At 47.6% G+C, this 12,508-nt stretch overlaps 1 protein-coding gene across 1 annotated transcript; it reads left to right on the top strand.

Moving 5' to 3' along the window:
• Positions 1-5,797: 5,797 nt before the first annotated feature.
• On the top strand, positions 5,798-9,307 carry TUFM (Tu translation elongation factor, mitochondrial). Its single transcript, XM_054582821.1, has 10 exons — positions 5,798-5,932; positions 6,035-6,229; positions 6,681-6,847; positions 7,100-7,204; positions 7,291-7,455; positions 7,604-7,736; positions 7,820-7,924; positions 8,042-8,193; positions 8,285-8,404; positions 8,958-9,307. The coding sequence occupies exons 1-10, from the start codon at positions 5,890-5,892 to the stop codon at positions 9,129-9,131; spliced, it is 1,359 nt and encodes a 452-aa protein (XP_054438796.1). The 5' UTR covers positions 5,798-5,889; the 3' UTR covers positions 9,132-9,307.
• Positions 9,308-12,508: the final 3,201 nt, after the last annotated feature.

Raw genomic sequence — 12,508 nt, 5'->3', positions numbered from 1 at the left:
TACTCTGCTCTGTCAGGACAGTCTGACAGCCTCAAGTACTCCAGCTTTACTTAGGCTCTACCTCTGAACCTACACACACCATTTCCCTCATTTCTTCCCTCCAGTTTCAGGCTTCAATGAGTATCACTTTTCCTCTAGAAAGCCGGGCATGGCTGAACCACCTAGGCCACCCCTCCAGTGCCTTTTACTTAGTACCTTTTCACCAAGTGTTTTCAACTGGAATGTCTTGTCACATCTGAGTGACATGTGTGACCAAAGTACTGTGTTTGGAAGGACATCTAGGCCCAGTATAGGGCTGGGGGTTGAGGAGGCTGAAAGGAGAGAGGAGACTGGTGCAGTGGTCTGGGAGAGGACTGAAGCTGACCTGGCTGGGGTAGTGCAGTGAGGTTAGTACCAAGGAGAATGTTCTGAGACTTTTCAGGAAGTACTGCCAGGCTGGCTGGTAGGGAAAAGAGTGAAGGGTGCCCCTGAGCTCCCAAAACGTCTGTTTAGTGACACTGGGGACAAAGCTCCGGGTCCTAATCTTTAAGTTGCCACTGAGTTGCTGACCAGCCCAGTACTCATTTCAATTGCAGCAAACCCCACCCTCATTTTATTTTTTAAAGATACATTATTTATTTATTTTTAGAGAAAGGGGAAGGGAGGGATAAAGGAGAGAAACATTGATGTGTGAGGTAAACACTGAGCAGCTGCCTCTTGCATGCACTCCAACCAAGGACCAGGCCTGAAACCCAGGACTGTGCCCTGACTAGGAACTGAACCAGCAACCCTTCACTTTGCCGCATGACGCTCAATCCACTGAGCCATGCTGGTCAGGGCCCCACCCTCATTTTAGAAGTTAAAGCTACAAGTAATCTCAGAAATAATACAGTTTAACCTTGTCACTCTATCCCCATTTTATAAATAGAGGTCCCCAAAGTTAGGGACTCACCTTTATTTTTAAAATGTATGTGAATATAAAACTTGCTTTCCATTGAAAACATCAGGAAACCTCGCAAGCCCAACACAAATGCTCAACTGAAAAGATTCAACATATAATTCCTTCAACAAATACTTCTTTACTTGTTAGGTATTGTTCTTAGAGTAAAAAATAAGTTATTATTGCCATCAGCTGGTGAGACAAAAAAAAAACAACCCAACAAAACAAAACCCAACTAAGCAAACTTTGTAATTTTGAAATATTTAGGTGCTATGAAGAAAATCAAAGGGGGAAATTGACAAAAGGGTGACCTGGGCTACTTTGGATAGAAGAGGTGACATTTGAGGTGAGACCTGAATAAGGAGAAAGAATGCACCGTGGGGAAAGCTACAAGGAAAAACATCAAAGACACTGACATAGAAACAACAGTGGGATGTTTGCAGAACAGAAGGATGGCCAGTATGGCTGGGAGGGAGTGAGAGGAAAATCCTACTAGATGGGGTCAAATAGGTAGGCAGGGGCCAGATCGTGCAGGTCTTGTGCACCACAGGAGTTTGTATTTTTTAATAACAGCTTTATTGAGATATAAATTACCCGCCATACAATCCACCCATTTCAATGAAAAGTTTGTCTTTATATTAAGTGTCATAAGGAGTCATTGAGAGGGCATTAATTTCTTACCCAAATTTTAAAGACTGATATGGCTACTTTGTGAAGGATGGATTTGACAGGTATTGAGAATAAGAGTAGAAGCTGGGAGGCTCACTGGAGCATCTGTGAGGTAACCTAGATGAGATAGGATCCCAGATTGAACCAGTGTCCACAGTAAAGATATAAAGAAGGAGTCACATTCGGGATATATTTTGGAGAGAGAACCAGCAGGACCGGCTATTTATAGAGTGAGGGGAAGAGTAAATGGTGATGTCATTTATCAGATACGTAAGGAGAGTGTGGCAGAGAACTGAGAAGCCTATTCTGGATATGTTAAGTCTGGGGCACCACACAGTGGCACCGTTCAGTTTGGAAGGCTCATTAATTGAAGGCGAACATTCACTGAGGCTACAGCGGTCAGGCACAGAGGACATAAAGATAAAGGAAGCCCAGTCCTGGCCCTACTCAAGTCACTCAGTATCCAACAAGTGAAATCAAGAAATATGTCTCAGGGTACCAAATGCTGGAAGAGAGAGTATCTGTTAGGATGTATTTGGCTGCAAATAACAGACAACTCTGACACAGCCTGGCTTAAACAATAAGGACACTGTCATTACACACCACAAGGAGTCCAGCCTTCTAAGATCCTCTTCACTTTCTCTTCTGGATTTTGGCTGCATTATTGCCTGGAAGCAAGATGGGCACAGTAGTTCTGACCATCCCATCCAGACCCAGGAACATTCAGAGTTAAAAGGAGGTCCATTTCTTTGGTGTTTCTTTAAGAATGAGGGATCCGTTCTTGGAAGTCTGTCCCCACCCCACCAAGCAAATCTCTTACTAATCACCAGCCTTAAAGGAGTCACATCTGGTTGGAAACAAACCTCCTGGTAGGACCACTAGAAATGGACTAGACTTGTCAGGATTTATTCCTGGAACAGGGAAAGGGCTACCCTGAATAAAATCAGAGCCCTGCTTGCAGGAAGATGGACAATGGCTGTTAAGCACGAGTTCAAAGCGTCTGTCACATAGCAGAATGAATGGACTGCTGGGGGGACCCAGAAGGCTATGTGATTTCAAAAGCATCTTTTTGAAAGAGTTCAAGATTCTGCATAAAAAACTTTTTTTAAACTATAATCATATAAAATAAATGTTTGAAAGAGAGAAAAATCTGTCTCCTTCAAGCAAATTTTCAGCTTCCTAAAGTCACAATTGTTTTTTACTTCCTTTGTCCCCACCTCCCATCTTGCACATATGCCATTTTTCTATAATAGTGAGCCTTTCTCTTCATGTAGCACTGCTCACAAGCATTTTCACAGGTGGTTGGCTCCCCTTCTCTCTGCAAATCTGAATCCATTTCATTAGTATTTCATCTAGTGGCTGTGCCAAAATTCATGCTACCACGTCCATGTACTGGACATTTGTGTTCCTTTCCCTGTTTCACTGTGTTGTTGGTCACAGGCACAGCTGAGCATCTGGGGACATTCCCTGCTATCAGTCCTGCCCCCAGACATCAAAGTCAGAATACACCTCTGAGCCTTCCTCCAATACAAAAACACTGACATACGATGATCTAGGTTTCTTCAATGAGACACATACATATAAGACTTTGAATTTGCCAAGCTTTGGGGGTAAGGGGAAAAGAAGGTCCCTTTATTGATGCAGCAGTGGCTTCAGTGTAACCAGCAGTAGCTGATACAGACATGATTAACTCCTGGTATTTACTGTTTGGTGGCAATGGCACTAGCAGCAGTTTTCTCATTAGGTCAGATCAGTTCTATAGCTTGGGAGCTATTTCACCAGCCCAACCCACAATTCTGTAAGCTGCCTAATACTCTAAAACAAATCCCTATTCTGTTTAAATCAGCCAATGTAAATTCTGTCATCTGTAAATCAAGACTCTTGACTATTACAGAGGATGCTATGTCAACAGCTCTATAAAGTTTTCTCCTTTTGGACTTTTCTGAGAACTATGTTTCTCAAGTTTCAGTTACTTATGTACCATCTTCCCCCAAATTTGTCATATATCCATAATATTATCTACCAATATTGTTTTTAAACTGATTCATATTTTACAGTATTTAGTTATGCATTTTTTCAAGCTAATATACATTAAAATTAATACAGCACCACCAAAATCGAAAGCTTTAAATTTCTTTAAGAAGAGAGTTTAGCCCTGGCTGGTGTGGCTCCACGGACTGAGTGCTGGCATGTGAACCAAAGAGTCACCAGTTAAGATTCCCAGTCAGGGCACATGCCTGGGTTGCAGGCCAGGTCCCCACTTGGGGGCGTGCAAGAGGCAACCACACATTGATGTTTCTCTCCTTTTCTCCCTCCCTTCCCCTCTCTCTAAAAATAAATAAAATCTTTAAAAGATGAAGAAAAAGAAAGTTTACCACCCTCAAAATTCTCACAATCCACTAGTGGCCAATACTGTCATAAGATAAATTTCCAGGAGAAGAGTGACTGAAGGAGAAAAAGCACCCTTTTATACTGTACCAACCCCTTTCTAAGCAGAGATGACGGGCTGAGGACCAGGAGGGCAGAAGTTTTAGCCAGTTCCTCATTTTATCTAAGTAGTAAAATGACTTATAGTACGGTGCAGTAGTTAAGTGCACATTTTTTTTTTTGAAGTTTAATTGTATTGGGTTCCTTAATCACCCTGATGCTCCATTTTCTTATATGTAAAATGGGGGAAATACCAGTTCCTTCCACACAGGGTGACACCGGGGGCACTGATTGTGAAGAAACGAAGCATTTGCTCGATGCCTGATCCATAAAAAGCTCTAGTTTACTCTGATCCCCTCTACTCTGAGCTTAAGGGTATGTGTGTGAGTAATAAATAAATACAAATTCCCTCTTTGTGCCCAGACCCTACTGAGTCATAATTTCTAAGTGGGTCACTGCGGGGGGATCTATTTGAAACAAACATAGTCACCCTGGTTGGTGTTGGTGTGGCTCAGTGGAGTGAGGGCAGGTCTGCAAACTGAGGTTGGATTACCCGTCAGGGCACACGCCTGGGTTGCTGGCCAGGTCCCCACTTGGGGGCGTGTGAGAAGCAACTGATTGATGTGTATCTCTCACACATCGATGTTTCTGTCCCTCTTTCTCCCTCCTTTCCCCTCCCTCTAAAAAAAAACCAAACAAACGTAGTCAAGTCAATTGAATCCCAGAATCTGATGAATTTTGGAAACATTAACCGGGATTAAATAAACAGTTGCTATTATCATCCCAAGGTGATGAAATGATGGATGTGAAAGTTAAAGATTATATACTATCCTTGCACTCATTCATTCAGCCAACAGACATCTACTGAGCACTCACTGGGTGCTTGGCCCTGTCTTACGTACTGAGGACTAAACAGGCTCAGGCTGCTCTGAAAGGTGCCTGAGGCGGGACCCTCCCCCTTGGTAGCCTCGGTAAAATTGGGTGGGTGGGGCAAATATCAAGGGAATTGCTCCTTTTACTGCTGAGGTGAGACAGGGGTGGACGGCAAAGCTTTACCTGTCCTCGTAGGTTGTGAACAAAGAGGGCGGGTATTTGAGGGTTAAAGACTTTGCGACCTGAAGCCCTCCGGGACCCCCTCCTACCTCCTGCCCAGCTCATTTACTCTCAGAACAGGATGTCAGGATCCTTCTATGTAGTAGATATCACTACCGCAATCCATTTTTACAGATATGAAAACAAAGGCTCCGCAGAGAGAAGGGGTTACACTTGAATCCCATTCCCGAAAGGCACCCAAGACCGGCTTCCTCAGCCTGGCTGCAGGACCTCCTCCTACTTCCCCGCTGTGCCACAAGGGCCGCCAGATCTCTCGTCAGACACGCACAGTGGGTCTGGGTCGGATTGCCAGGGGTTCGGGTCTTGGAAGCTCCTGAGCACTCAGCGCGGAGCCCGCCTCTGCCTTGCGGAGGTCGGGACCGTCCCTCCGTACCCGGCCTAAAAACTATCTAATTCCTTGGCTAACCTGCCGCTCCGGGAACGACTGAGTCGATGAGTCTCCGGGGCGCTGGTGCCTTATGGGACACACCACAGCGCCCCCGGCGCCGGCAGAGGGAACCTTCCTCCTGTGAGGCCCGAGGGGTTGTGGAAACCTCCATCCTTCCCCGCCTCCTAGCACCAGCATTTACCTTCTTTGACGTCTTCCGTCCCGCGCCCGGAAGTTGGCGGAGATGGCCATAGAAATTGGTGGCTAGAGGCCCCCGGACTTGCCCTCCCTCCCTCACTTCCGCCGGAAGTGGCCGCTAGTCGCAATTGCCCTCTTGCTGCACGCGCGGGCATCATAGCCCATACCCGGTAATCGGGGAGTGAGTACGACCATAATGGCGGCTACCACCCTCCTGCGCGCGACGCCCCTCTTCAGCGGTGAGAGGGCGGGGAAGCCGATGGTGGTACGGGGACACGTGGGGGTCTCCGGGAGTCGCTGGGCTTGGACCCGCGCGGTGACTCCAAGCGTCTGCCCCGCAGGTCTTGGCGCCGGCCCGACCCCCATACTTCAGGGCTTGTTACAGCCGCTGAAGGCTCCGGCACGGACCGTGTTGTGCCGCGGCCTGGCCGTGGAGGCCAAGAAGACCTATGTGCGCGACAAACCCCACGTGAATGTGGGTACCATCGGCCATGTGGACCACGGCAAGACCACACTGACCGCGGCTATCACGAAAAGTAAGAGGGGTTGCAGTGGGGTCACCCGGCAGCGCCAGCCCTGCAGGCTGGACCTTGAGCCACGAAGGTGGGGGCCAGCAGAGTGGCGGCTGGAGGTATTTAGTTTAGTCCCAGGAGCCAGAACTCCAGTGGTCTGTGAGTTGGAAGATGCAGGAGACAGATTTCCCCTGAGCATGAAGAACTTTGTGATGCATAAATTGGGAGGCTCTCCTAGCCGTAGGGACTGCTCTGTAAGCAGAGGCTTTACCCCAGAAAGTCCCTGAGCGTGTCCTTGAGGCTCTTTGGCATTTCTTTCCGACTGGTTACCTCTGCTGGAGGAATTGACGGAGGGGTCATCCTCCCAGGCTGTCCTTTGTTTCAGTGGGAGGGGTCCAAGGGTGTGGCCTGAGCCCTGCTTCTACGTAGGAAACTTTAGCTAGCTGTGTTCTCTTTTCTTCCCCTCTCCCATTAGTTTTAGCCGAGGGAGGTGGGGCCAAGTTTAAGAAGTATGAGGAGATTGACAATGCCCCGGAGGAGCGTGCCCGTGGTATCACCATCAATGCAGCTCACGTGGAGTATAGCACTGCTGCCCGTCACTATGCCCACACAGACTGCCCAGGTCATGCAGATTACGTTAAGGTGAGAGTGTCACTGGGGACAAGGCCAGGAGCTGCCTCCTATCAGCAGAATTGTTAGGCTTCTGGGGAGGAGGTTATGATACTCAAGATGTATAGGTTTGAGATCATGAATTTGTGAGCATGGCCACTTAAAGGGGGCAGTGAAGAGGCAGAGAAAGGTGAGCCTCAATTCCTGTTGTGCATGTCTAGATGGATGTGGATCTGAGGAGGTCACTGAACTAGGCTGAGTGTATTCTTTCCTCCCCCTGCCCAGAATATGATCACAGGCACTGCCCCCCTTGACGGCTGCATTCTGGTGGTGGCTGCCAATGACGGCCCCATGCCCCAGACCCGAGAGCACTTATTACTGGCCAAACAGGTATGCAGAGCCTGGGTAGGAGTGGAAAGAGGAAGAGTGGGGTGTTGAGCCAGTTAGGACACCATCTCCCTCTTTCCCATCTACAGATTGGAGTAGAGCATGTCGTGGTGTATGTGAACAAGGCAGATGCTGTTCAGGACCCCGAAATGGTGGAGCTAGTTGAGCTGGAAATCCGGGAACTGCTCACTGAGTTTGGCTACAAAGGGGAGGAGACCCCCGTCATCGTAGGCTCTGCCCTCTGTGCCCTTGAGGTAAAGGCAGGGTCAGGCAGGGGCTGCTGTGGTAGAGGATGGGGCTGGAGAGGCGTCCAGAGCTGTGCTCTGAGTCTGGGGAGTAGTTCTTGTTAAGCAGAATGGAAATTTCAGAGTCCTGACGTTTCCTTGCCCCCTACCACCCCAGCAACGTGACCCTGAGCTAGGCTTGAAGTCTGTGCAGAAGCTGCTGGATGCTGTGGACACTCACATCCCGGTGCCCACACGGGATCTGGAGAAGCCTTTCCTGCTGCCTGTAGAGTCAGTTTACTCTATCCCTGGTGAGGACTGTGCTCATTTGCATTCTGCCCCCTAGTAAGAACCTCACCCACAGCCCCTGATGTCTGGTCTTGTTCCCTCACAGGCCGGGGCACTGTGGTGACAGGTACACTAGAACGTGGCATTTTGAAGAAGGGAGATGAGTGTGAGTTCCTGGGACATAACAAGAACATTCGCACTGTGGTGACAGGTATAGGAAGAAAGCCTTGAGACCCAGGGATTGGCTCCAGGATGACCATTCCCTTGCAGATTCCTTGTGTCTTCCCTCTGCCCCAGACCATCCTTCCTTGTCTTTTCTTCCTCCTAGGCATTGAAATGTTCCACAAGAGCCTAGAGAGGGCAGAGGCAGGTGATAATCTTGGGGCCCTGGTTAGGGGCTTGAAGCGGGAAGACCTGAGACGTGGCCTGGTTATGGCCAAGCCAGGTTCCATCCACCCCCACCAGAAGGTGGAGGCACAGGTGAGGGCTCCAGGTGATGGTGGGCAGGGCTGACTGAGACAAACTGTCCCCTAGAGAGGCAGTGCTTCTAGCCACTTGCTCTGTCTTCCAGGTTTACATCCTCAGCAAAGAGGAAGGTGGCCGCCACAAGCCCTTTGTATCCCACTTCATGCCTGTCATGTTCTCCCTGACTTGGGACATGGCCTGTCGTGTCATCTTGCCTCCAGGGAAGGTGGGTATAGGGATGTGAAGGAGCGCTGTTTATATCAGGTCTGCCTCACAGTTCTGAAGGTGTATGTGACAATATGGGTGACTTTTCCTTGGGTGAAGAAAGGCTTGCTGATGTAGATGAAACTAATGATGGAAGGGTCTGGATCACTGGGGGAATGAATCCTCATCCTCACCCAGTATTCCCTAGGCAGAAGTAGATTAAAAACCTAGCTATATTAGCATTTACCAAAAAAGACTTCCCAGAAAAGGGCATTTCTTCTGAAGAGTTTCACTATACATAGGGCTTAGGGAAGGCAGTGACTAAGAAACCTACATAATCCAAAATTTCCTCAACATTTTTCCTCAAGAATGAACATTAGGGACACTGATCAGTGGTCCTTTTTTTTGCCTTCGCATTTCCTGTTTGCATCTGCCTGACAGCTGGGATGTGGCTGTCCCCAGAAAGAATAATCATCTTGCTGCATTTTCCCATAATCTTTCACCTTGATAGCCAGCCAACAGTTGGAGTGAAGGCACCTTGGAGGCCATGCATGATCCGTTTCTGCCCCCTCCAGGAGCTTGCTATGCCTGGGGAGGACCTGAAGCTTAGCCTAATCTTGCGGCAGCCAATGATCTTAGAGAAAGGCCAGCGTTTTACTCTGCGAGATGGCAACCGGACCATTGGCACTGGCCTCGTCACTGACACGCCGGCCATGACTGAGGAGGACAAGAACATAAAGTGGAGTTGAGCCTGGACCTCTGCTCAGGCTTGTATGTTCAGGGCTGTGCTGGCCAGTGTTCTATACTGCTTCGACGGCCCCCTTCCCAGGGCATAAGCTGCAACCCAGCAGAGTTGCAGTTAGACTGACACTTCCCCATGGCCTGCCAGGTGAGGTAGGTCAATAAACTGTCTTGTGAATAGTAAGCTAGCCTGGGTCTTGTGTCCTTTGTGTAAGTTGGAAGGATGAGGGTATAAAAAGGAAGCAGCAGCCGAGAAGGTCCCCTGAAGCCGTTTTTACTGACCGCGCTCTCTAGCCTCAGGAGTTCACCTCTATGGCACAGGCTGGAAAAGCTCCTCTTTTTAAACCTTGTCAGCACTGCTGTGGCAACTCGGGGGAAGCCAAAGCGCTGAAAGCTGGTGTAGTGAGCTTTGTATGCTACAGTAGGATATTGCTGGATAGCCTCCTGGGAGATAGCGTGAAGGGATTTCCCAGTTGGAGCTAGCACTGGCTCAGCCCATCTCCTCCCGGAGCAGTTACAAGGCATTTAATGTTTAGATACCCTTGTTTAAGCCCTGATACTGGGGACCGTGTCTTACCTCTGGAACCAGCACCCTGCGCCTAAGAGGTACTTGATTAACACACAATCTGCGCAATGGGTTATCACCACTGTCATTAATTCCAAACAGGCTTGAGAAGTTGAGAAGAATGAAGGTTTCACTTTCAACATTTGAGATTTTATCAAATGTGGAGAGAATAAAATGCTGAGTAGATTTTAAAACTTAAATTGACTGACCAGGAAGCTAAATTGAAACAAAAAAGGTAATATTCAGGAGGGATTAATGGACACACCTTTCAAATTTGGATCTTGACAAATGAGTATATTCCAGATATCCTACTGACAACAGTCCTGAAAGGGGAGGCTTTCTAATGTGAAAGCTGTTTTGAGAAATTGAGAACCTGATGACTCCAAAGAGAGATTGTGAGAGGCTCCAGGGAAGGAGGACCTAACTCAGGGCAGGTCTGCTTGTTTTACCCTCAGTGTCCAAGGAGCAGCTGAAAGTTTTCACAGCAGAATTCCTGACTGGATGGAGTATAGTTCCCTTCCAATTCTGAGATTTCTGTGCTTAGCAGTTAGGTCAAAACCAATCTTCTGTTCTTCCTTAAAGCATCAAAAGGACTATGTAATAACGTCTGCAGTTAAATCGCTCTCAGTATGAGATCTCTCCATCTGCACTTTCAAACATCCTCAGCCCAATTGAAGACTTTCCTGTTTCTTCCATCACTGTCCCCCAACCCCAACTGACATCGCCTAGAGAGCTCTTTAATTTGGGACCTCAAAACTGCCCATCTTTAGCAGCCAATCATCTGCTACAATCCTTTTTTTCACTTGCTTCTCTATATACCTCCCTTCCATCCCCCAACCCCATGCTCACCCACAAGCTTTCAGATCCTCACATGCTGGGAATTTTTTCCTAATATCTAAGCTTCATTCTTCCTTTCCTACCCAATTTTCTTTGGCTTTGGTTCGAGCTGAAATTCCCCTGCTAAGGGTGCAATCTCCATTTCACAGGGAAGAAAACGAAGGTCAGAGTAAGAATTCTCACCGCTGCCTGAAAAAACCCAAAACCCTTTCAAGTCCCATGCTTGGCTCTTGTCCACAAACCCTAGATTAACTCTCCTAAACCTGGCTCCTCAACCCACCCCTTTTCTTCCACTGCAGCTTCATCTTTATAGGTCTCACCTATACCCAAGACCTCTCACCAGTCAGTGGCCATACACACTGAAGTGCTTTCAGTGTAAAAGGGGCAAACGCAATTCATTAGGACCAGTTTCGAGGTGAGAAAAGTCACTGGGAGGTTGGGTCATCCGTGAGACAGAGCCAGAAGGGCAGAATCCTCAGGCTGTACTGCCACACCTGCCGTATCTTGGGAACCACATCATACCACATTTAAGACAGCTCTTGGGTTTGTAACCAAGCCGACGGACCCATTGTGGTGCCTTGGTGTGTGACCCAGCAATTAGTATTGGGAGAAATGGGTCTTTACAATATTCCTAACATGGGAGGGGGCGTCTGGGAGTACTTTGGCTTGGAGCCCTTCTTTCCCATGAGACCCAGCACTTGCCTTGTTCTGAAAATAGCTATAAGCCAAAAGCAAACCCAATAGTATCCCATATTCTTAAGCTGGCTGTGCAAATGTTTCTCTAGTCCCCCCGGAAAGTACCCAAGTCTCTATTCTCATGCAGCAGCGCTTCAGGATCTGGGGTATGTTGTCACCAGCCTCCAGGTAATAATAGTCCAGGAAAGCATGTACAAAGTTAACACCAGATCATGGTTGAAATCCAGGGAAGGCAAAAGTCCCATGTCCAGATAGAGTCCGGGTTTGCATGGCAGGTCAGCAGCGTCTTGCAAGGCAGTCCTTGGCTTTGGAGTCTGCTAGAGAGGACACAAAGCAGCATGCCAGCTTTCTTCCTAGCCTGCAGCATTTCAGCTCCTATAGCCAGCGTGGCTCCTCCACTTTTACTGGCTGCATCATCCCTCTCTGCCTCGCTCTCCTCACAGTTGCTTGCCCTTACATACTGACCAGTCTCCTGCATGACCTCATCTCCAACTCCTCTCACAATTGCCATTTGCCAGTTTTCTGTAGAGTTTATTCTCTCAGCCGCCATCATGAGGGTGAGTGATGGGGGTGGGAGGACCATCTCCCCTGGCTGTCAGGAGTTAGGATAGTTTGAAAGTCATGCCCACTTTGCCCTAAGGCAGTAGCACAGCTATTGAACTAGCTACCAAATTGTCATTGTAATGCAAAGTGCCTTAATCCTATCATCTGCCCTTCCCTAGCCCCCTACCAAGGCTTGCGGAGGTTTTGGGGACTTCTCAGTCTACACTTTTGGGTTGGCCAAACTTTTTTCCATTAAGATGGCTCTAGTAAAACTTAGTTGTCTTTAACTTCCATTTGAAACAATTCCGTTAGATTGTGACAGCTGTCACATCAGCACGAATTTAAAAACCATTTTCATATTGAAGATGGAATAAGGAACATTTTGGCATACTATGCTTTATTATTTCAAAAAAGGTAAAAATGCAACTGAAATGCAAAAAAAGATTTGTGCAGTGTACGAAAGAGGTGCTGTGGCTGATCAGAAGTGTCAGAAGTGGTTTGCAAAAGTTCTGTGCTAGAGATTTCTTGCCACACAATTCTTCATGCTTGAGTAGACAGACCAGTTGAAGTTGACAGCAATCAAATTAAGACATTAACTGAGAACAATCAAAGTTATACCATGTGAGAGCAGACATACTCAAAATGTCCAAATCAGTTACTGAAGAAAATGAAAAACCTGTCCTTTTTTACAGAACCCTGAAGAGACTTTTTGGCCAACCCAATACAATCTTACTCTATTCTCCA

The sequence above is a fragment of the Pteronotus mesoamericanus genome, unplaced genomic scaffold (assembly GCF_021234165.1).
Source record: "Pteronotus mesoamericanus isolate MK-2021 breed Mesoamerican mustached bat unplaced genomic scaffold, CSHL_Meso_final contig_72, whole genome shotgun sequence".
Lineage (NCBI taxonomy): Eukaryota > Metazoa > Chordata > Mammalia > Chiroptera > Mormoopidae > Pteronotus > Pteronotus mesoamericanus.
Note: the sequence above shows the minus strand (reverse complement) of the source record. Positions and strands in the feature narration are given on the sequence as shown.